Raw genomic sequence first — 21,495 nt, forward strand, 5'->3', positions numbered from 1 at the left:
GAACATGCAAACTCGTGGCTGTCATCCTGATAAACAGATTTTCTTAAAGGAAACTATAAACCAGAGCCAGACTTACCTTCTTGCGCTGAGAGAGGGGAAATTAAAAAAAAAAAAAAAGCAGGCATGGTTAATTTCCCGCTAGAGGGAACGATCTGCCCCAGACGTCACCAGCATCCCTCCACCACCGGTCCAACGTCTCCCGTCCCTGACCGCCTAGCTATAGGGGGCCGGGCTATGGGTTAGTCTCGCCCCCGTTCATGCTCTTCAGCCAATACCTGAGAGGATCGGAAGTAGGCGGAGGTACAGCGAGGACCACACCCTGCCCTTCGCTCCCTCTCAGCTAATCGCTGCTGGCCGGGTGTGGACTTCTCTGCTGGCCCCACCTCCGCGGCTCTGGGTAATTTAGAGCCGCGCGCCGGGCGGGAATGTAAGATGGCGGAGTAGCAACGCAAAGCGTTTGGTATTGAGTCTCCGGCCGACTTCGGTTCCGGTCTCTGCAGCAGCCGCGATCGCTTAGCGGAGCGCTTAGGGTAGTTGGCCAGGATGCCGAATATCAAAATCTTCAGCGGCAGCTCCCACCAGGACTTATCTCAGAAAATTGCTGATCGCCTGGGCCTGGAGCTAGGCAAGGTGGTGACGAAGAAATTCAGCAATCAGGAGACCTGGTAAGGACCGTGTTGGGACCCCGACTAGACCTCACCTGCCCAGGCAGTGGAGGATAGGAGGGATGGGGTCGCCGCTGGAGCTCAAACAGACTGGGGGATGGGGGAGAGGGTGCAGCTCTGTGGCTAGCCTACCCCACGGTGTGTTTCCGTAATTTTGCCTCACGCGTAAGGAGTTCATTCTTACCGTGCAGTGGGGTGGAGTCAAAAGATGGAGCATGAGGCGAAGCTTCTGCTTTTGAGGGCGAGGGCTGGGGGACCCAATAGATAGCTACTGCGTAGAGCGCCGAGAGGGGACCGACGCTTAGCTTGGACGGTAGGGACACGTGGCTTGGCTTTGCTGTTGAGCCACACAGGCTGGACTGGGTTGCTTCAGCTCTTGGACTAGCTTGCATTTAGAGAGCCTACCTGCGTACTGAGCTCTCCTGGTCTTTCATCTCCTAGAGTCCAAGAATCAGCTTTTTAAATCGAAATGGTGTTGGTCCGTCCGGCTTGGTGTTGAGGGAAATTGACATTACGTACTGCAGGCGCCAAAATTATCACGACTTCCCTTAGATCAGCAAGCGTTGGCTTTTCTCATCTTATGAATCATCTACTTGAGTAATTGGAGGCATAAAAATCTAGTTGATTGGTTAAAGTGATGCGTTGACTCTGAATCCTTGATAGCATCTTGGCTTGAGCCATCCAGAAAATCTAGGAAAGCTGAATTCTGGAATCTTTGACCTTCCCCAGTGCAGCTGGTGGTACAGATCATGCAAAAGCGTATTTTTCAGTAACCGAGTCCATTGGACTTGGCTACTTCTTTAAGCTCTGTGTAAGGAATTTAGGAAACAATTTTATACCTGAATGTTAAATTGAGGACAGGTAATGTAGTGGAAGACCAGGATTGGACAGTGCATTGCAACTTGCATTTTTTCCATTGCCTTGCCTGTTAAACTTGCTTCCTCTCCCGACTTACACCCTCTGCCGGCACCAGGGGACCATTTTAGAGAGAACTTGGTTACCTGATTATTTCAGTGCCTCTTCCACCTACATGTGCGATCTTCAGTTTCTGATAGGTGTAATTTGTATTTTGTTGTTGCCCTATCGATTAAATTAGAGCCCTGCCTACAATCTTACAGATCTGTTAAAGGGAAAGTTTTCACCTAATAATCAAATAAAAATATCTCAAATAGTTTTTCCTAAATGCTTTTGCTTTTTTGCCTTCTTTGGACTGATTTCCAAGTGTAACTCCCCTTATCTCTTTTAGACCCAGCTGATAAAATAATGTCTTCTATAATGGACAGCTTCTTCCCCAATTATTGTGCTACTGATTGTGATGCAAATGATAGTGTAAACACTGCCATCTGTAACCAGGCAATACCTTAGTTAAAAGAGGCTTACAAGCTGCTGTCTTTAGATTTTTCCAAAGCATTATGGCTCATGGCCTTAATAAAGAATACAAAACAGGACTAGACTTTGTGATTGACAATATAGCTAGGAGACAAGAATGTTTTTCATTTAGAGGTTTTCTGTGGTCTCTGTGGTTATTTAATCCTTTTCCTATGCGTGTAGGAAAAATATGAAGGCTTTATTTTCTCCTTGTGTTAATCCTTCTGCCCTCTGCATAATACAACACCCCAGAACCTGAGGCTACATTGGGAGAGGGGAGGGGGAGGACAACTTAGTTTTCTACTGATTGATTTCTGTTAAGTCCAACACGGATAATTGCTGACTGGTTAGATTTCCTTATTTCTGGCTTAATCATTAGCTTCCTGGTTCCTAGATATTCTGAAACCTTCATTGAACAGAAGCACATATGTTTTTTATGGAGTTCCCCCCGTTTTGTTTTTCCTATACTGAAGAAATGATAACTGCTTCCTATAACTGTCCTCCAGGTGACTCTTGGGATCAAAAGGTCATGGAAAAGGCAACTCAATAAGTGCTGTGTGTCATCAGTTGGGGAACTACCGAGCCTGTTCTCAAATAAAACAATTTTGCTATTACCACAATTTGGCAGAATCTCAGGGGTTATGTTTTCTTGAGCAGAGTAGCTTTTCTTCTAAAATAAGGATCATCCTTGGCTGTCTAGTTATTTATTTATTTTGAGATGGTGTCTTGCTCTGTCACCCAGGCTTTAGTGCAGTGGCACGATCTTGGCTCACTGCAATCTCCGCCTCCTGGGTTCAAGCAATTCTGCCTCAGCCTCCCAAGTAGCTGGGACTACAGGCATGCGCCACCACACCCAGCTAACTTTTTTGTATTTTTAGTAGAGGTGGGGTTTCACCATGTTGGCCAGGATGGTCTCAATCTCCTGACCTTGTGACCCAAAGTGCTAGGATTACAGGGGTGGGCTACCATGCCCGGCCGGATTCTTACAATAGTATTTTTTTTTTTTTTTTTGAGACGGAGTTTTGCTCTTGTTACCCAGGCTGGAGTGCAATGGCGCGATCTCGGCTCACCGCAACCTCCACCTCCTGTGTTCAGGCAATTCTCCTGCCTCGGCCTCCTGAGTAGCAGGGATTACAGGCATGCGCCACCATGCCCAGCTGATTTTTTGTATTTTTAGTAGAGACCGGGATGGTCTCGATCTCTTGACCTTGTGATCCACCCGCCTCGGCCTCCCAAAGTGCTGGGATTATAGGCGTGAGCCACCACGCCCAGCCATATTTAATGTATAGTGAATGCCTAAAATGTGCTAGTTTCCATGCAAAGCATTTAGTACACATTGTGTTTAATCCCTTCAAAACTGTCATGAGGAATAACTTTTACTATTTCTATTTTATAGAGAAGGGAACTACAATAAGATGCAGAGTAACTTGCCTAGCTCTGGGTATTATTGTTCTTTTAATTTTTGCTGACAACATCTATTACCTGGCTTTACAAACTTAGATATACTAATGTTGACTCTATTCTCTTCAATATTGATACATAATTTTGGTTTATTTGGTTACTCTCTATTGGCTGAGAGGAAGAAGACTTGAACTTTGGTTGCCTAGGATTTTCCTGAAAACTGTATTTTCTAATTGTGGTTAATTAATCCCACGTATTTTGCACATGCCAATGTCTCCATAATCTAAATTCGTCAGATTTTCTTAAGAATACTATCAACAGTTGGGTGTGGTGGCTCATGCCTCTAATCCCAGCATTTTGGGAGGCCAAGGCTGATGGATCACAAGGTCAGGAGATCGAGACCATCCCGGCCAACATGGTGAAACCCCATCTCTACTAAAAATACAAAAGTTAGCCGAGTGTGGTGGTGCGTGCCTGGTCCCAGCTACTCAGGAGGCTGAGGCAGGAGAATCACTTGAACCCAGGAGACAGAGGCTACAGTGAGCCAAGATCGTGCCACAGCACTCCAGCCTGGACGACAGAGCAAAATTCTGTCTCAAAAAAAAAAAAAATACTATCCACTTTTTTAGATTCACTTTTGGTGTTTCTTGACATTCCACGTCTGTTGTATATACTTATGCCTGACCTTACAGAAAGGGCAAAGAGAAGTTAGTTTTCTCACTCATCAGATAGACATAGCTAGTCCTCTTGCCTCTCCAGAACAACTAAGAGATGATTGACCCAAAGCCATTTGGAGAACACTCCATTAACTAGAGGGAGAGAACAAGGAGTATTACTCTTTAAATTGCTGAACTAGGTTTTTCCACTTAATAGACTATGTTAGGAGCAAACAGATTTTAGGCACAAGTGTTTTTTCTCAGTGACTGCCATAACTTAGAAGAAACAATAAGAATAAGGGTAAGATTTTTACAGGACTTGTTGAACCAAGCTGTATAATTGGAGTGGCAACTCATGGACTTTTTAAGACTTTGTCAAAATCTGTATGTTATAGTACTACTATAGAGAAAGATTGGTCTTAATAAGTGAAATTACAGTTATAGACAGTAAAACAAGGCAGTACCCTACCTAGTTTACTTGCACCACTTTATTTATTTATTTTTTTCTTTCTTTCCTTTTTTTTTTTTTTTTCAAGATGGAGTTTCACCATGATGGCCAGGCTGGTCTTGAACTCCTGACCTCAGGTGATCGACCCACCTCGGCCTCCCAAAGTGCTAGTATTACAGGCGTGAGCCACCGTGCCCGGCCTTATTTATTTTCTTAATAAGTTTCTCTACTTTTATTTTGTTTTTGTAAGATCTTTTCAAAAGCACCACCTCTTAAAAATAGTTAAATAACCTTTTCAAGTTATTAGATAGATGGCTTATAACAAACATCCTTCTATGGTGAGGGTAACTTTTAATTTTAAAATGTTTGGCTTTGGGAAATAGCTGAGCTGCTGGTTGATTATTAACTGATATAATAACAAAAATGGTACTAGTGATATTATTGGGTGGTAAGCTGATAAGTTACTTTTGCTTATTTTTATTTTTTGTTTGATAAGTGATTTATAAAGAGTTATTATTCAAGCCTTCTGTAATGTTAGAATATATATATTTAAAAAATAACCACCTTGGCTGGGTGCAGTGGCTCACACCTGTGATCCCAGCACTTTAGGAGGCTGAGGCAGGCAGATCACCTGAGGTCAGGAGTTTGAGACCAGCCTGGACAATGTGGTGAAACTCCCTCTTTACTGAAAACACAAAAATTAGCTGGGCGTAGTGGCGCATGTCTGTAGTCCCAGCTACTTGGGAGGCTGAGGCAGGAGAATTGCTAGAACCTGGGAGGCAGAGGTTACAGTGAGTGGAGATCACACCATTGCACTGCAGCCTGGGTGGCAGAGTAAGACTCTGTCTCAAAACTGTGAATAAAAATAAAATAAAATAATCACCTCTTACTAGATCTACATATTTATCAGATGCTCTTTGATGTCTTAATTAGCAGTGATAATTTAATTTTTAAGTAATACCTCACCTGCTTTCAAGAAAGGATTTGAAGTATGTTTGAAAGTCACAAGTACGAACTGTTTGTTAAGGTAGGTATCATAAGCGTTATACAACCATGGACTATAGTAATTGTGCCAACAATTTGGCAAAAATGATTACTAAGTTTAGTGTTACTTTTTTTTTAACTGTATCCCTTGGCTTCCTGACAGACAGAGGGATAAAGGCACATGCAGTGGATTATGTAGTTTTTATTTCCATAAAGTTCTTTAGAAACTTCCAGGCACAAAATCCTAAGAACTTTATGGGTGAGACCTTTAAATACTGATATTGAGGTAACATCGTGCACAATATAGCAATTTTGTGGGCAGTTTTTATATTGACTGATAGTTTAGGCATTTGTAAAAGGAGATAAGCCGCTGTCGTCTAAGAATGTTGTTTTCTGGGCTTACTTGATAATGATAAAGCTTTAAACACATAGCAGAATGGTTAGCTTGTCCCGTACACTATTTGAGATCAATTGCCAAACTGCATTCGTACATTAGTTCTCCAACTTTTAATTGAACAACCTGACTCTGGCAAGTGAATGTCTGGAGCACAGATGATATTCTGTGTTCTTTTTTTTTTTAAGACCGGGTTTCACCGTGTTGATCTGGCTGGTCTTGAACTCCTGACCTCAGGTGATCCACCCGTGTTGGCCTCCAAAGTGCTTGGATTACAGGTGTGAGCCACCACGCCCGGCCTGTGTTCTTGACTGAAACAAGAGCCATAGGCTTCTGATACATGATTGGAAATCGGTATGCATCCTGACTTTCATTCTCCTCCAGGGAAATGGAGATTTTGGTTAAGGAGCTGATATATGGAGGATGAATGTGGGCAGTAAGTTTTTTGTTTGTTTTGTTTTGTTTTATTTTGTTTTGGTTTTGAGACAGGGTCTCACTCTGTCACCCAGGCAGTGGCATGATCGTGGCTCCCGACTCCTGGGCTGAAGCAATCCTCTCACCTCAGTCTCCACAGTAGCTGTGATCACAGGTGCTTGCCACCATTCCCAACTCATTTTTAAATTGTTTTGTAGAGAGGAGGTCTCTTTATGTTGCCCAGGCTGGTCTCAAACTCTTGGGCTCAAGTGATCCTCCTGCCTCTGCCTCTCAACCACAAAGTTGTTTAACATAAAGCGTAAAAGGGACTCTTAGCCTGAAATCTCTCAAAGGGCAGAGCTAGTAGTAAAGAAAGGTCTGAAAAAGTCTCAAAAGTCCTTGAAATTAACACTGCCTTTTTTTTTTTTTTTTTTTTTCTGAGACGAGTCTCGCTGTGTCACCCAGGCTGGAGTGCAGTGGCTTCATTTCCGCTCACTGCAACCTCCACCTGGGTTCAAGCAATTCTTCTACCTCAGCCTCCTGAGTAGCTGGGACTACAGATGTACGTTTCCATATGTAGGTAATTTTTGTGGTTTTTGGTAGAGACTGGGTTTTACCGTGTTGCCAAGTTTGGTCTCGAACTTGGGAGCTCAGGTGATCTGCCTGCCTTCGCCTCCCAAAGTTCTGGGATTACAGGTGTGAGCCACTGCTCCCGGTCTTAAAAAAGGTTTATTTTAAACTAGTGCATTTTCTTGTTTGTTCTGGCTGCCAGAAATCTCAGCTTCCCTGTTTTTAACTGGTTTCTAGTTCGAATTTTTTTTCACTTGCTTTTATTTTTATTGCTTTACGGTATCAACTAACCCCATTCGTCTTTTCTTGTTTTTGAGATGGGGGTCTTCCTGGGTTGTCCAGGCTAGACTTGAACTCCTGGGTTCAAGCAATCCTCCTGCTTCAGCCTTCTTAGTAACTGGGATTATAGGCATGTGCCACCACTCCTAGCTCCCTTTCGTCTTGGGTTAGAAAGGAATAAATAAGTAATCATCTTCAATGTCAGCTTCTTCTGGCAATAGAATTGCCTCTGTCAGTTTTTATAAAGTCCCTTTTGGAGTGCCCCTTGAAGTTTTCTTTGGGGAGAGAAGGGTGGGTAAAAGTGATCCTGGCAGACATAGGACAGTAGGTAGTTCCTGAAACCATACAGAAGATAGTTCTTAGAGTGAGATAGAAGTATGGATCTTTTATTTAATAACTGTATTATTGTCTTGATTTGAACTGAAGTTTTTCTCTTACTCAGTAGGGATTGTCAGCCATTCTGATCTACTTCTCTATATACACACTTGCTCCCCTACTTGACTTAGAGGATTAATTGGGAATATAGTGTTTGATGTATCACTAAGGTGATTTAAAAGTTTTTTTTAATTGTTTTCTTTTTTTTAGACCTGGTGAGCAGGAATTAAGAGATTATTTTTTTTCCAGATGATAGGTTTTTCTTGGTAGAGACCAAGTGTGGTTGTTGAAACTTTTACGGTAAAATATAGCCCTACTCCATACTTAGAGTAACTTCCTAAGGAGTTACTTAGTAGTTGGAACAGAGTACAGTTAACACAGAATGAGGGCAAGGACCACATTTTATTCACCATTGTTTCCCTAGCACCTAGTACAGTGATGAGCATATGAACATTTAATATTTATTGGGGTAAATTGCCAATACGGTAGAGGTGGTACTGTCTTCTGTTAAAGTGTCCTTATTGAAAGATTCATTCCTTGTGATATTTCTACTTCTTTTGTTATTTATGAACTCCGTAACAGTAACAGGTGATGCATCAAATTTTATGTACATTACATGTACCTGTATGAAATAAGATACAGGCCATCTACTAAAATTATGGTTGGGTTATTTATAAGTACTTTAGACTAACATGTGCCAACCATTCCATGCATCTTTTTCATGTATATCACATGGTAATACTAGAAAATAGTACTATAGAAATTGGTAATATTTGTATAGTGCACTGGAGTAAACTGAGGCAGTGAACTGCTTCTGTTATAGATGCTTCTTCAGAGGATCTCCTGAAGTTTGGGAGATCAATATCCACATGTAGCTGTAACCATTGACAGCATACTAGTAGGGAAGCTATTCTTCTTAGACCTTACTGTCTGTAGAAGTAGAGCAAAGTCATCCATCAGTAACCACGGGGGATTGGTCCGAAGACGAAATCTGCAGAGGGCTCAAGTCCCTGATATGAAATAGTGTAATATATGTGTGTATGTGTGTGTGTGTGTGTGTGTGTGTGTGTATATATATATATATATTTTTTTTTTTTTTGAGATGAAGTCTTGCTCGGTCACCAAAGTTGGAGTGCGAGGCATGATCTTGGCTCACTGCAGCCTCTGCCTCCCGGGTTCAAGCAGTTCTTCTGCCTCAGCCTCCTGAGTATCTGGGTCCATGCCTGGCTAAGTTTTTTTTTTTTTTTTGAGACAGAGTCTTGTTCTGTTGCCTAGGCTGGAGTACAGTGGCACTATCTCAGCTTACCACAAGCTCCGCCTCCTGGGTTCAAGCAATTCTTCTGTCTCAGCCTTCTGAGTAACTGGGACTATAGGCATGTGCCACCATGCCTGGCTAATTCTTGTATTTTTAGTGGAGACGGGGTTTCACTATGTTGGCCAGGCTGGTCTCGAACTCCTGACCTCAGGTGATCTGCCTGCCTAAGCCTCCCAAAGTGCTGGGATTATAGGCATGAGCCATCACACCTGGCCATAAGAAGTAGTATAATATGATCTATGCACATGCTCCTTTATACTTTATTTTTATTTATTTGTTTTTTGTAAAGATGGGGTCTCACTGTATTACCGAGGTTGGTTTTGAACTCCTGGGCTCAAGTGATTCTCCTTCTACCCTGCCCTCCCCTTCCCCAAAGTGCTGAGCCACCATTCCAGGCCCTCCCATATACTTTATTTTATTTTATTTTTGAGACAGAATCTCACTCTTGCCCAGGCTGGAATTCAGTGGTGATTTCAGCTCACTGCAACCTCCGCCTCCTGGGTTCCAGCAATTCTTGTGCCTCAGCCTCCCTTAGTAGCTGGTACTACAGGCATCTGCCACCATGCCCGGCTGATTTTTGTATTTTTACTAGACATACATGGTTTTGCCATGTTGGCCAGGCTAGTCTCAAATTCATGACTTCACCGCGACCTCCCAAAGTGCTAGGATTACAGGCATTGTACCCAGGCCCCCTCCATATACTTTAAATCATCTCTAGATTGCTTATAATACTTAATACAATGTGAATACTATGTAAATAGTTGTTATACTGTATTATTTAGAAAATAATGACAAAGAAAAAAGTCTGTACATGTTTAATACAGGTGCAATTTTTTTTTCCAAATATTTTCAGTCCACACTTGGTTGAATCCATAGATATGGAAACTACAGATATGGAAGGCTGACAGTATAGTGCTTTAAAATCTATTTCATGTTGTCCTTCTTTCCTCATTGTAGTGTGGAAATTGGCGAAAGTGTACGTGGAGAGGATGTCTACATCGTTCAGAGTGGTTGTGGCGAAATCAATGACAATTTAATGGAGCTTTTGATCATGATTAATGCCTGCAAGATTGCTTCAGCCAGCCGGGTTACTGCAGTCATCCCATGCTTCCCTTATGCCCGGCAGGATAAGAAAGATAAGGTAGGAGCAGAATCTTATTTTTTGAGCAGAGGAAAGCAGGAGCACTTGCTCTAAATCACAAATAAATTCCTAAATTATCAGATATATGTTTAGGGGGAATTGTAAAAATCACCTTTTCTTAGGTGTTACTGTATCTTCAAAACAATAGAAATACAATTGGTTTATAAAAAGCAACACATTTATAGTCTGTATTCTATTACAGTCATATATATATAACTTTCAGTTAGCTCACTGGTATTTTTAATTGTATCAGTAAGACTAAGCACCAACTCCCCTGGAATATATACTTTAATTATGGTAGATCTTCTCAAAGTGTAAGATTGGGGTCCTAGCTGTGACCCCTTCATAAAACTTGAAGTCTGTTACATGAATACTTGAACTCATGACAGATTAGATTAGATAGATAGACAGACAGACAGACAGACTATGTATATCTCACCTTATCTGGTATATTAGAGGATAAGGCATATACATAAGACTTTGCAAGTCTATTGTAATTGATGCCTCGAATAAAGTCAGATATTTTTAATACAACAGAGTATAAGGTAAAGGGCATGGATTTTGCTTTTTTACAGTGCAACAAGTATGTTTTATTGGAGGGGTTTATAGTTGTTGGAAAGTTGACCCCCAGATGAGTAAGGTAGTGATGTAATTTACAAAAGAAACTATAATATCTATTCTATGATGTATCTTTAAACCTTGACATGTTAGGTGTTAAAGGTTTATGTATTTATGTGTTGAAAGATACATTAATAAAATTATTTTTTAAAGTCTGCCTAGTTTGAATAATTGAACATTGGAAACACTTGAATAGAATGAATATATGTACATTAAGAAAACAAAAGTTAGAAAGGTATTTTCTTTATTGATCAGTATATCCTGATTTGGAAAAGTGATGTTCCCCTTAATATTTGTCCTGGATTATGATCTACTTAAAGTCAACGGCCATGTCTCCTTCTGTGAATTTCTGGGTACCACAGTGCCTTTAATATAGTAGTTATACAATAAATAGTTTCTTGGGCAAATGAATTGTTTTTCAAATTGGCTTCTTGTTTTTTTCTTTTCTTTTCTTCCCTTCCATTTAGAGCCGGGCACCTATCTCAGCCAAGCTTGTTGCAAATATGCTATCTGTAGCAGGTGCAGATCATATTATCACCATGGACCTCCATGCTTCTCAAATTCAGGTATCAGTGGAAGCTAAATATTGGTGTTTGAGAGGTGGAAGGAAAGGACTGATAATGCTGAAGACTGCAGAGAAGCCAAAAATTATGCCCAAGTACATCTGAAATAAACTAGATATCAACAACATTTTAAATATTCACCTTAAGCATACTGCATGATCTTAGTCATTTCCATTGGTTAGATAGGGAGGCAGTTTAGTTTTATGGAAAGAGCATAGGCTTTGGGATCAGACCTACTTTGAATAAAGGCTCTGGTATTTGCTAGCTTTGTAAGCTTGGGAAGGTTACTTAACCTCTCTGAACATAATCTTTTTCATTATTGTGAGTATAAGACATTAAATTCATGATATAATGCCTGGCCCATGGCAGGTACTCATAGATAGGAGCTGTTAGTGTTAGTTATCAATTTTTTTTTTCATCTCAGCTCCAGGTAAAATTAAATTAGTTATCATTCTTATTCCCCTTAAATATTCATGGTCTTAATTTTTTTTTTTTTAAACAGAGTCTAGCTCTGTTGCCCAGGCTGGAGTGCAGTGTGCAGGATCTTGGCTCACTGCAACCTCTGCTTTCTGGGTTTAAGTGATTCTCCTGCTTCAGCCTCCCAAGTAGTTTGTATTACAGGTGCGTGCCATCATACCCAGCTAATTTTTTTGTTCCTTTAGTAGAGATGGGGTTTCACCATGTTGGCCAGGCTGGTCTCGAACTCCTGACCTCAAGTGATCCGCCTGCCTTGGCCTCCCAAAGTGCTGCAATTACAGACGTGAGCCACTGTGCCTGGCCTCATGGTCTTAAATTTAGAGCCACAGATATTGAAACCTACTTTTCAGCATAAACCCAAAGTAAGGGGTGTGGAATATCACCTTTATTTTATATTTTTTTAAAGAAATTTTTCAAATCATTATCATTTGAAGCTTGTGGGAATTCAGTAGAGGTACATTGGACAGGGATTGTACTCTTTTATAGAGAGGAACAAATTTTATGTGTTTAATTGAGAAATATAACTAATTTGTATTAATTGGAATTAGAACATGGATCTCCTGATTTCTAGTTATTCATTGTGACCATTTATTATAAGTAGCTTCCACTAAGTTTATATACCATAGCATCTCTAACTGGTTTATCCATTAGCTTTTACTCATTAACAAATAAGTCCAACATTTAGTGGCATAAAGCAGTATTTACTAACTCACTGAATCTGCATGTTGACTGGGCAGTTGTTGTGGTTTTGTCTGAACTTAGCCATTCTTCACAAGAGCTCACTTACATTCCTATGGTCAGTTGTGGGTTGACTGAGGGCTGGCTTTGCTGATCTTGGCTGGGCTCTCTCATACAGCCCAGATTCAAGGAGGCTTTTATAATCTACCAAAGTGGGCCTGCCTTCCCATCAGTTTGAATGTTGCAGTAAGACATTCTCTGAGCAAGTTACTACTTTTGTGTTTGCCACTTATAAATGGAAGAGAAGGAAAGTGAGGCAGAACTGATCTAGCTTCTTTCTACAGGGCTTTTTTGATATCCCAGTGGACAATTTGTACGCAGAGCCAGCTGTCCTAAAGTGGATAAGGGAGAATATCTCTGAGTGGAGGAACTGCACTATTGTCTCACCTGATGCTGGTGGAGCTAAGAGGTATGGTTGAAATTAGTATTTTTCCCAATGTACTGGGAAAATCTTTCAGATGGTTGTGTCACAAAGTGATGTTTTTCTATCCAAGTGACAGTTTTTAAGTATTTTTGAATGGATGTAAGTAGCTAGGACATGGGTTGAATATAATTTTATCCTCTCCTCTTTTACTGTTCTGAGTCACTACTTTGAAGACAAGACAAGACAGAAAAATCATTGTATTACGGACTTGACAATAACTCATGAGTAACTTGGCACTACTGAGCTAGCGATATAGCTATAAACCTTTTGGGAAGGGTAGAAAACGTAGTTTTCTAATGAATAGCAGCTGCTATTGAACCACATATTGGTGGGAAAATTCACTTTTACACTCCTCTTATAATGCTGTTGGCTAGATCATTTTGATCCTTGGGATTAAAATATGAAGCAGGAAGGAAAGTCAAGTATGATGTTTTTATTTAAAGCCAAGATCTTAACACTTTAAACAAACTGATTGCCAGGGATTGCCAGTTACAGTGCTTTGCAGCTCACACGGTACAGAGTAAGAGCTCTTGATTTCCTTAGTGGATTACTCGTTAGTAATGCATTCAAAAGTGTGACACATGTTTTTTTTTTGTTGTGGAAATAGAATGAAAAGCTACAAAACACAGATGATTAGGAAGAGCTAATTCAGAACTTCCTAAAAGCCATTCAAATCTTTAATGACTGTTTCTCAACAACCTCTTCTATTTCAATAACTTCAACAGAACTGATAAGTTGAAAACTTGAGTTCTGTTATCCAGCCAGATGTATGGCTTGGTGAGTCCTATGTAATTGCTAGTTACCATCTGTAATGCTAGAGACAGCGTAAGAAACATCCCCCCCAACTAGTGGTTGTCATACTTAATTTGTTGGTCATTATTTTCATATCTTTCCATGGGATTTAGAAAATAGTCACATTTGAAATAGGCAGGATTTTCTTTCCAAAGCTGGGTAGACAACTTATTGCTACTTGATTATTTTTTTTTCTTTAGAGATGGGGTTTCTCCATGTTGGCCAGCTAGTCTCAAACTCCTGACCTCAGGTGATCCGTCCACCTTGGCCTCCCAAAGTGCTGGGATTACAGGCGTGAGCCACCGCACTCGGCCTTGATTATTTTTTTCATTATTATTGCCTTATATTGATGGAGTATTTTCCAATTGAGTGTCTATCACTTCTGTCTTGGCAGGATTTGGGGAGTAGGTAGAGATCCCTGTGCAATTTTGATTTATACAGTAGTTCTCTTAGGTGTAGGAAGTTACTTTTTCTAGACCTTTTTATGCTTTGTTGGTCACTGAATTTGTTGGCGATTGATTATGGGCAGTTTGGGATACCTGAACTAATTGGTCATGCATTTGCCTCGGATAAGTAATCATTCCAAGCAAATTAGTTACCATTGATGTTATGTGCATATGCAGTAGTAATGGAAAGTGCAGGATATGGTTTGTTTAGATCAAGGTACAAATGTTACCTAGATTATGTTTCAAACCTTATGGTCACAGGTTCTCAGTTAATCCAGTAAAAACTCATATGACCATAGTCACAAGGGAAACAGGACAAAATGCTATAGTTTGTTCAGTTCTACATTAAAAAACAGGACAAATCCCCAAGCACAGGCTGCTTCACACATGGAGATGGCACAGTGGAGCATGAACACACATGCCACTGGAGTAGCTCACTGTCATTTACACTGAATGGATTTTTGTTTGAATTATGCAGTGCTTTGTCAAAATACAAATTTGTCTTCTATTCTACCTTCTAGTCTGGTTTATATCCTCTTGTAATAAGAAAAATAAGAATTCTCTTAGATTAGAAGATCCTTTGGACTGAATGGTGAGATGCCCAGCTTGTCTAGGTAATTGGTATAACTTTCTATCTAGCAATTGTAGAAGGAACTCCCAAGCTTGGTGTCCAGGTACAGTTGACAGTGACAGTTGATGGATGTTTTGCCAACAGCACTGAGGGAAGTGCTGAGCTCATGGGCATTGGAACAGGCTAGATGCTGCTCCTTTCCTGCCAGTCAGGTTCTCTTCTCACTACCTCCCCAGTCACGGTCTTCCATGATGGGAATTGGGACAGTCTATGTACTCCTGGCATTAGTTAATTCTTTCCTCATTCCTTCTGCAGCCAATCTATTAAATAAACATGTCTTAGCATTATACTGCTTTCCTGGACTGTTGAGGGTGCTGTCCTCTACTCAGAATGAATACTCATCTAAGTTTGAGCAGTACATTCATAAGCTTCTGTGGAGATATGGAGGCATTGGTTTATAAAACCCAGTTTGTGGTATTTACCTTTGAGAAGTCAGTCAATGATAGTTGCTTTCTTCCAGCCCTGGGAACTATTGGTTTCAAGGAGTGTTTTCCTCCCCAAAACAAACCCATTCTTTAGTCCATTTCTTTTATCTTAGAAGCCACACATACATATGAACACCCCCTGTTTTGCAGAGTGACCTCCATTGCAGACAGGCTGAATGTGGACTTTGCCTTGATTCACAAAGAACGGAAGAAGGCCAATGAAGTGGACCGCATGGTGCTTGTGGGAGATGTGAAGGATCGGGTGGCCATCCTTGTGGATGACATGGCTGACACTTGTGGAACAATCTGCCATGCAGCTGACAAGTAAGTGTGGATTGGTGGGGCTGGTAGTTAGAAGGAAAAAGCTAGCAATGGCTGTCCGAATGTCTTCAGCCTGCTGATTCCTTTTGGAACCAAATTGAGGGGATAAGTAACTTTAGGAGATTTTTATCAACCAAGGCTTAAATTATATAATACATAGAAATTCTTAAGTAAGCTTATTTTTTTTTTAGATTTTCTTAGATTTTTTTTTCAATTTATATTGTATTAAACTATATATAACAAAATTTGCCATTTTAACCATTTTAAGTGTACAATTCAATGATATTAATTATATTCACAATGTTAGACAACCATCACCTGATTTCCCAAGTTTTTTGATCACACTGAGTATTCTTAATGCAATTTTTGTTTTAACAAGTTAAAAAGTAAACATCCTGAGCAGTTAGGCATGTATGCTCGTATTTATATTTTAAGCTAGAACCCTTGGTCTTACTTCTCAACTGCCTCTTTTAGCAGCTGCTATTTTGTTCATGTTGCTTCTTTTCTCACTTGAATCCCGTGACAGGTTAATGTTTATATAACTCGTCATCTCTTGCCTGCACTGTTCTAAATTGCCTCCCCACTCTGATCTCCGTTGCCAGTTACCATTTTCTTACCTCCCTACTCTATCTCTCCATGCTTGCTAATCTTCCTACAACTGAGGTTTGATCCCATCACTTACAGTCATCAAGATTTTACATGGCCCCTCATTACTATCAATCTAAGCCACTATGAGCAGCATTGTTTCTTAGAATGGCATTTTTACTTTTGTTTTTATTTTGAGACATGGTCTCACTCTGTTACCCGGGCTGGAGTGTAGTGGTACAATCATGGCTAATTGCAGCCTTGAAATCTTGGGCTCAAGAAATCCTCCTGTCTCAGACCCTGAGTAGTGCCACAAGCATGTGCCACCACACTTGGCTAATTCATTTTTTTTTTTGTAGAGACAGAGTCCCATTCTGTTGCCCAGGCTGTCCTTGAACTCCTGGGCTCAAGCAATTCTCCCACCTCAGCCTCCCAAAGTGCTGGGATTTTAGCTGTGAGCCACAGCTCCCAGCTCTGAGAATGGTTTTTTAAAATTTCTTGTGTCTGTGCCTTGCACAGTGCCTGGCACGGAATAAGTGCTAAAAAATATTAGGGTGCTGAGTGATTCTTGGTTTGGGATTCTGGAGTAAACATTCATAAAACCCATTTCATCCTTGTACAAGTAAGGGATTACTAGTCGCTATAACAGATCAACTCCCTAACATGATAGTTTTCTTCTTGTCCATGGCACACTCCAATGTGAGTATTCTTGTTGGACTCATTTTTTCTAACCAGTAGTTAGGAGCTCAGACTCTTTCAATCTTTGGTGCTGTATCTTTAACATGAGGCTTCTAAGATTACCTTGGAAAACACTTCAATTTTAGCGAGCCAGTAAAGGAAAAGGACACAGGATCACCCCTGGAAGATTTTTATAAGCTCAGCCAAAAAGTGGTGTACATCATGTCTGCCCACATTTTAATAGCCAGAATTAAGCCACATGGCCACACCAAGCTCTGTGAGGGAGGCTGGAAAATGTAGTTCAGCTATGTCCCCAGAAAGAAGAGGAAGTGAATTTTGTTAAGTGCAGCAGTCTGTGCCAGAGTCTTTTTACACTAATTCAAACCTATTCAGATAAGTTCTTAGTGCAGTTCTTTCTCAATATGGACTGAATTGTATACTCTCCAAATTCATATATATGTTGAGGCCTAAGCCCAATGTGATGATATTTGGAGTTACCTTGGAGGGGGATGTATTTAGGATTAGATGAGGTCACTAGGGCAGAGCCCTTACAATGGGATGAGTGCCCTTACAAGAAGAGAATGCTGGAGAACTTGCCAGCATTTCCCCATGTGCACACACACATACACATACACTTACACTCACAAAGAGGTGGCCACCTACAAGCCAAGAGAAGAGGCCCCAGCATGAAACCTACTTTGTTTGCACCTTGATCTTGGACTTCAAGCTTCCAGAACTGTGAAAAATTTGTTTCTGTTATTTAAGCCACCCACTCTATGGTATTTTCTTTTCCTTAAAAAAAATTTTCCCCTATCCCACTGTGCCTTATAATTTTATTTTTATTTTTTATTTTTTTCCACATTGTATTTTGTTATGGCAGCCCAAGCAGGCTAATATTACTGCTCCCTGACTGAAATTCTGCAGTGACAAGTAAGATGAATACAAATCAACTTTTTTCCCCCGCTAGACTTCTCTCAGCTGGAGCCACCAGAGTTTATGCCATCTTGACTCACGGAATCTTCTCTGGTCCGGCTATTTCTCGCATCAACAACGCATGCTTCGAAGCAGTGGTAGTCACCAATACCATACCCCAGGAAGACAAGATGAAGCATTGCTCCAAAATACAAGTGAGGATGAGATTCGTGCAAAACAACACTTTACTTAGTGTTTAGGGGGTGGTTACTTATGTTGAATTAGGTCTCTGGATTCTGAAGATTTCTTTCTTTGGTGAAGGATTTAGTCTTGTCCTCATAATTTGTGACCCAAAAGTTAAAAATCACCTGTTTCTTTTCCTTTTTTTTTCTTTTCAAATTGCCAAGTCTCGGGAAAATCACCTGTTTAAAAATTTAAATTGCTAGACCTCTGAATCTCTGGAAGATGAAGCTTAAGATTCTATATTTTAATAGGCTCTCCCAGTGAATCTGATGCTAATTAAAGTTTTCAAGTCCATACTTTACAGTACGTGTTTGTCTAACTCTTAACTTTCAGCCCCGTAGACATAATGTGAAGCCTTTAAACTGATTACACACTTCTACCAGCTTTAGTGTTTCTCAGTGTGCTTTGGACCTAAGGTTCTTATTAAAATGTAGATTCCTTTGCTCCATCTAAGACCTATAAACCAGAGGTCCTGGAACCAGTATTTTAAAGTAATTCCCCAAGCAACTGTTAGGCACTAAAGTTTGAGTGCTCTTGCACTAAAAGAACAAGGCCTTGCTTACTTAAAATATTTACATTAATCTACGAGCTTTTTGAAATTAATATGTATAATTGGAGGATTATCATCATTCTTTTTTTTTTCTTTTTTTGAGATGGGATCTTGCTCTGTTACCCAGGCTGGAGTGCAATCAAAGCTCACTGCAGCCTCGACCTCACAGGCTCAGGCAGTCATCCCATCTCAGCCTCCCAAGTAGCTGGGATCGCAGGCATGCACCACCATGCCCAGCTAATTTTTTTGATATTATATGTAGAGACAGTATCTCCCTATGTTGCCCAGGCTGGTCTCAAACTCCTAGCCTCAAGCTATCCTCCTGTGTCAGGCTCCTAAAAGTGGCTGAGATTACAGGTGATGACATTCTTAAGGATTTTTTTTTTCAACTTAGTCTTTTTTTTTTTCATTCATAAGGATTTTTAAATGCCAACGCACCACCATTTTTTTTAAGACACGGTCTCACTCTGTTCCCCAAGCTGGAGTGCAGTGGCCTGATCTCGACTCACCATAGCCTCGAACTCCCAGGCTCAAGCAATCCTCCTACCTTAGCCTCCCAAGTAGCTGGGACAACGGGTATACACCACCACCACCCACCCAGCTAATTTTTTTTTTGTAGAGACAAGGTTTCACCATGTTGGCCAGGCTGGTCTCCATTCCTGGCCTCAAGTGATCTGCCCACCTTGGCCTCCCAAAGTGCCGGAATTATGGGTGCGAGCCACTGCACCCAGCCCTAAGTGGCTATCTTAAAACTTAACTGAAGGGTAGCTGAGTGCAGCCTCATGATGGGGGAACAGCACAGTGTTGCAGTTTTAAGAGGAAGAGCACTAATCTGGTTGCTCATCAGTGTCTGCAAATTGGCCAGTCATCTCTGACCATATTATAGTAACCTAATTTCCTTTCTTGCCTTTCTAGGTGATCGACATCTCTATGATTCTTGCAGAAGCCATCAGGAGAACTCACAATGGGGAATCCGTTTCTTACCTATTCAGCCATGTCCCTTTATAATAGAGTAACTTCTGAGGCTTTTTGAGAAAAAAATCCACCCCACCCCTTGTTTTCCCTTGGTATTTGATGGCAAATTCAGCAGAAGACCGGCTTGCTCCAGTGTAGCTTTCTGCATCCCACATCAGGTATATTATAGCTTATCCGAAATGGGGAAAGAGATTGAGATTAGCTGCTGGGACTTCCTACGTGCATTATCTCATTCTGGCTTCCTTGATAATTTTGTGAGCCTTGCAGCTTTAACCATAGCTTAGCTGCTGCAAGATTACAGACTTTTGAGGATGTTGTATAAGGGTGTTTGACTGTGATTGGGGAAGCTCAGACTACTTTGCATGTGAATGCTTCAGGGTTTTCTTTGTTGAGAACTAGCAACAAAGCCAACCCATGTATGACCAGCTCTCCCCAAGGTCTATGCTAAATTACAGCAAAAGCCTTGGGTAACCCCAAACCTCATCCCGGTGGCTGAACACCCTATAAGGCAGGAGCAGGTAGCTCAACTTGAGCAGACATTGTGGGGGGGGTGTTGGGGGGGAGGTGGCGGGGGGAGGTTGGAGGGTTGGGGGTGGTTGAGCCGGGAGACAGCACAGTGCAGCAAATGTTTCTTGGGAGGAAGAAGCCTGATCCATCACCATCTGCTTGACTATGTAGCTTGGATTCTCCTTTGTACCTATTCCTTTTGATTTGGCTTTACCTTTGTCTATCTTGATCCTTTCCTGGCCAAATATCCTCTTAGGCCCAAATGAACATTGTACCAGTCTTCTGGAAAGCAAACGTGCTTCCTGCTATGTAATCGCCAACATTGACATTAGATGATGTGCTGTAGCTTGATTTTCCTTAGCCTGCTGCCACTGAGGCAGTAGGTTTTAGGTGGTATCGTAGTGCCTTTTGATTAAGTATAGAATTTTCATTTTCCTTCTTTGGATCTATTTGGCCTCTCAAGTGAACTGAGATTCCTGTTAAAAAATATTGATGTTATTGTCTCTTGTAGAGGAAACTAATAAAGTGTCTGTATCTCTGTGATTTGGGGTCTATATCGTAATCTATACTGATCTCTCTGCTAAAGGTTTGGTTTAGGTGTCTTACTGTCCAAAGATAGCTCTTACTTGTTTTCAAACTACTTTAGCTTCATTGTTAAGCCAAGAGAAGACATTGGCAGCTTTATTCAACTGTAAGACTTAGATGTCTGGAGTTTACTGAGAATGTGATAGAGTGTAATTCTGTGCAGTATACCTAAATTATAGCATGTATAATGCGTGCTGGATCTCTGGTTCTTATTCCTGAAGATCCAAATTAGGTATTTTCTTGTGGGAGTAGAGTTTCTATGATTTATTCATTTTGAACTAATTTTGCCAAATGTGACCATTTCCCTCCATTCATCAGTAATTGACATATGTTTGGCATTTACTTTCTTTCTTTTTGAGATGGAGTTTCACTCTTATTGCTCAGGCTGGAGTGCAGTGGTGCAATCTCAGCTCACTGCAACCTCTGCCTTCTGGGTTCAAACAATTCTGCCACGGCCACCCAAGTAGCTGCGGTTACAGGCTTGCGCCACCATGCCCAGCTAATTTTGTATTTTTAGTAGAGTCAGGGTTTCACCATGTTGGTCAGGCTGGTCTTGAACTCCTGACCTCGGGTGATCCGCCCGTCTCAGCCTCCCCAAGTGCCAGGATTACAGGCATGAGCCACCATGGCGGCCTTAAAGCGTTTCTTGGCCCATCATTGGAAAGCTACATGCCTCTAGAGCTTCTTGAAGACTGCTTCCTTATTTTTGAAACCCAGGCCTACTTTTGCTTATTTTATCTTTGCTTTTGTTGGATATTGGGATATCTACTTTACAACTAGCTCTTTGACAGAAGTGATCCAGGAGGACTAAAGTAAACTATGAAATGTGTGCCTCTAACCCTCTAGACCTCTTCAGATCTTTGCTCTGGGAGAAGCTGATGTGGAGCAGCAATGCCTTCACTTGCTGATCATGCTATTTCCTAAAGTATTGGATCAGTGGGTCAGGTCTCGTTGTTACAGAATATTTTGACATTAAGATATCTTCTGGGCCCCTTTGGATCATTCATCTCCTAGG

General features: G+C 41.0%; 1 protein-coding gene across 1 annotated transcript; it reads left to right on the forward strand.

Moving 5' to 3' along the window:
* The first annotated feature begins 404 nt into the window (after nucleotides 1-404).
* Nucleotides 405-20,438, forward strand: PRPS1 (phosphoribosyl pyrophosphate synthetase 1). The gene is made up of 7 exons (XM_035288138.3): nucleotides 405-665; nucleotides 9,827-10,010; nucleotides 11,096-11,194; nucleotides 12,691-12,815; nucleotides 15,275-15,448; nucleotides 17,676-17,835; nucleotides 19,329-20,438. Exons 1-7 carry the CDS (start codon nucleotides 544-546, stop codon nucleotides 19,419-19,421), a joined length of 957 nt encoding a protein of 318 aa, XP_035144029.1. The 5' UTR covers nucleotides 405-543; the 3' UTR covers nucleotides 19,422-20,438.
* Nucleotides 20,439-21,495: the final 1,057 nt, after the last annotated feature.

The sequence above is a fragment of the Callithrix jacchus genome, chromosome X (genome assembly GCF_049354715.1).
Source record: "Callithrix jacchus isolate 240 chromosome X, calJac240_pri, whole genome shotgun sequence".
In the NCBI taxonomy this organism is placed as follows: Eukaryota; Metazoa; Chordata; class Mammalia; order Primates; family Cebidae; genus Callithrix; species Callithrix jacchus.

Coding starts and splice junctions, on each gene's coding strand:
- PRPS1 (XM_035288138.3), top strand. CDS start 544: ATGCCGAATATCAAAATCTTCAGCGGCAGCTCCCACCAGGACTTATCT. Junction 12,816..15,274: donor GATGCTGGTGGAGCTAAGAG/GTATGGTTGAAA, acceptor CCTGTTTTGCAG/AGTGACCTCCATTGCAGACA. Junction 17,836..19,328: donor AGCATTGCTCCAAAATACAA/GTGAGGATGAGA, acceptor TTGCCTTTCTAG/GTGATCGACATCTCTATGAT.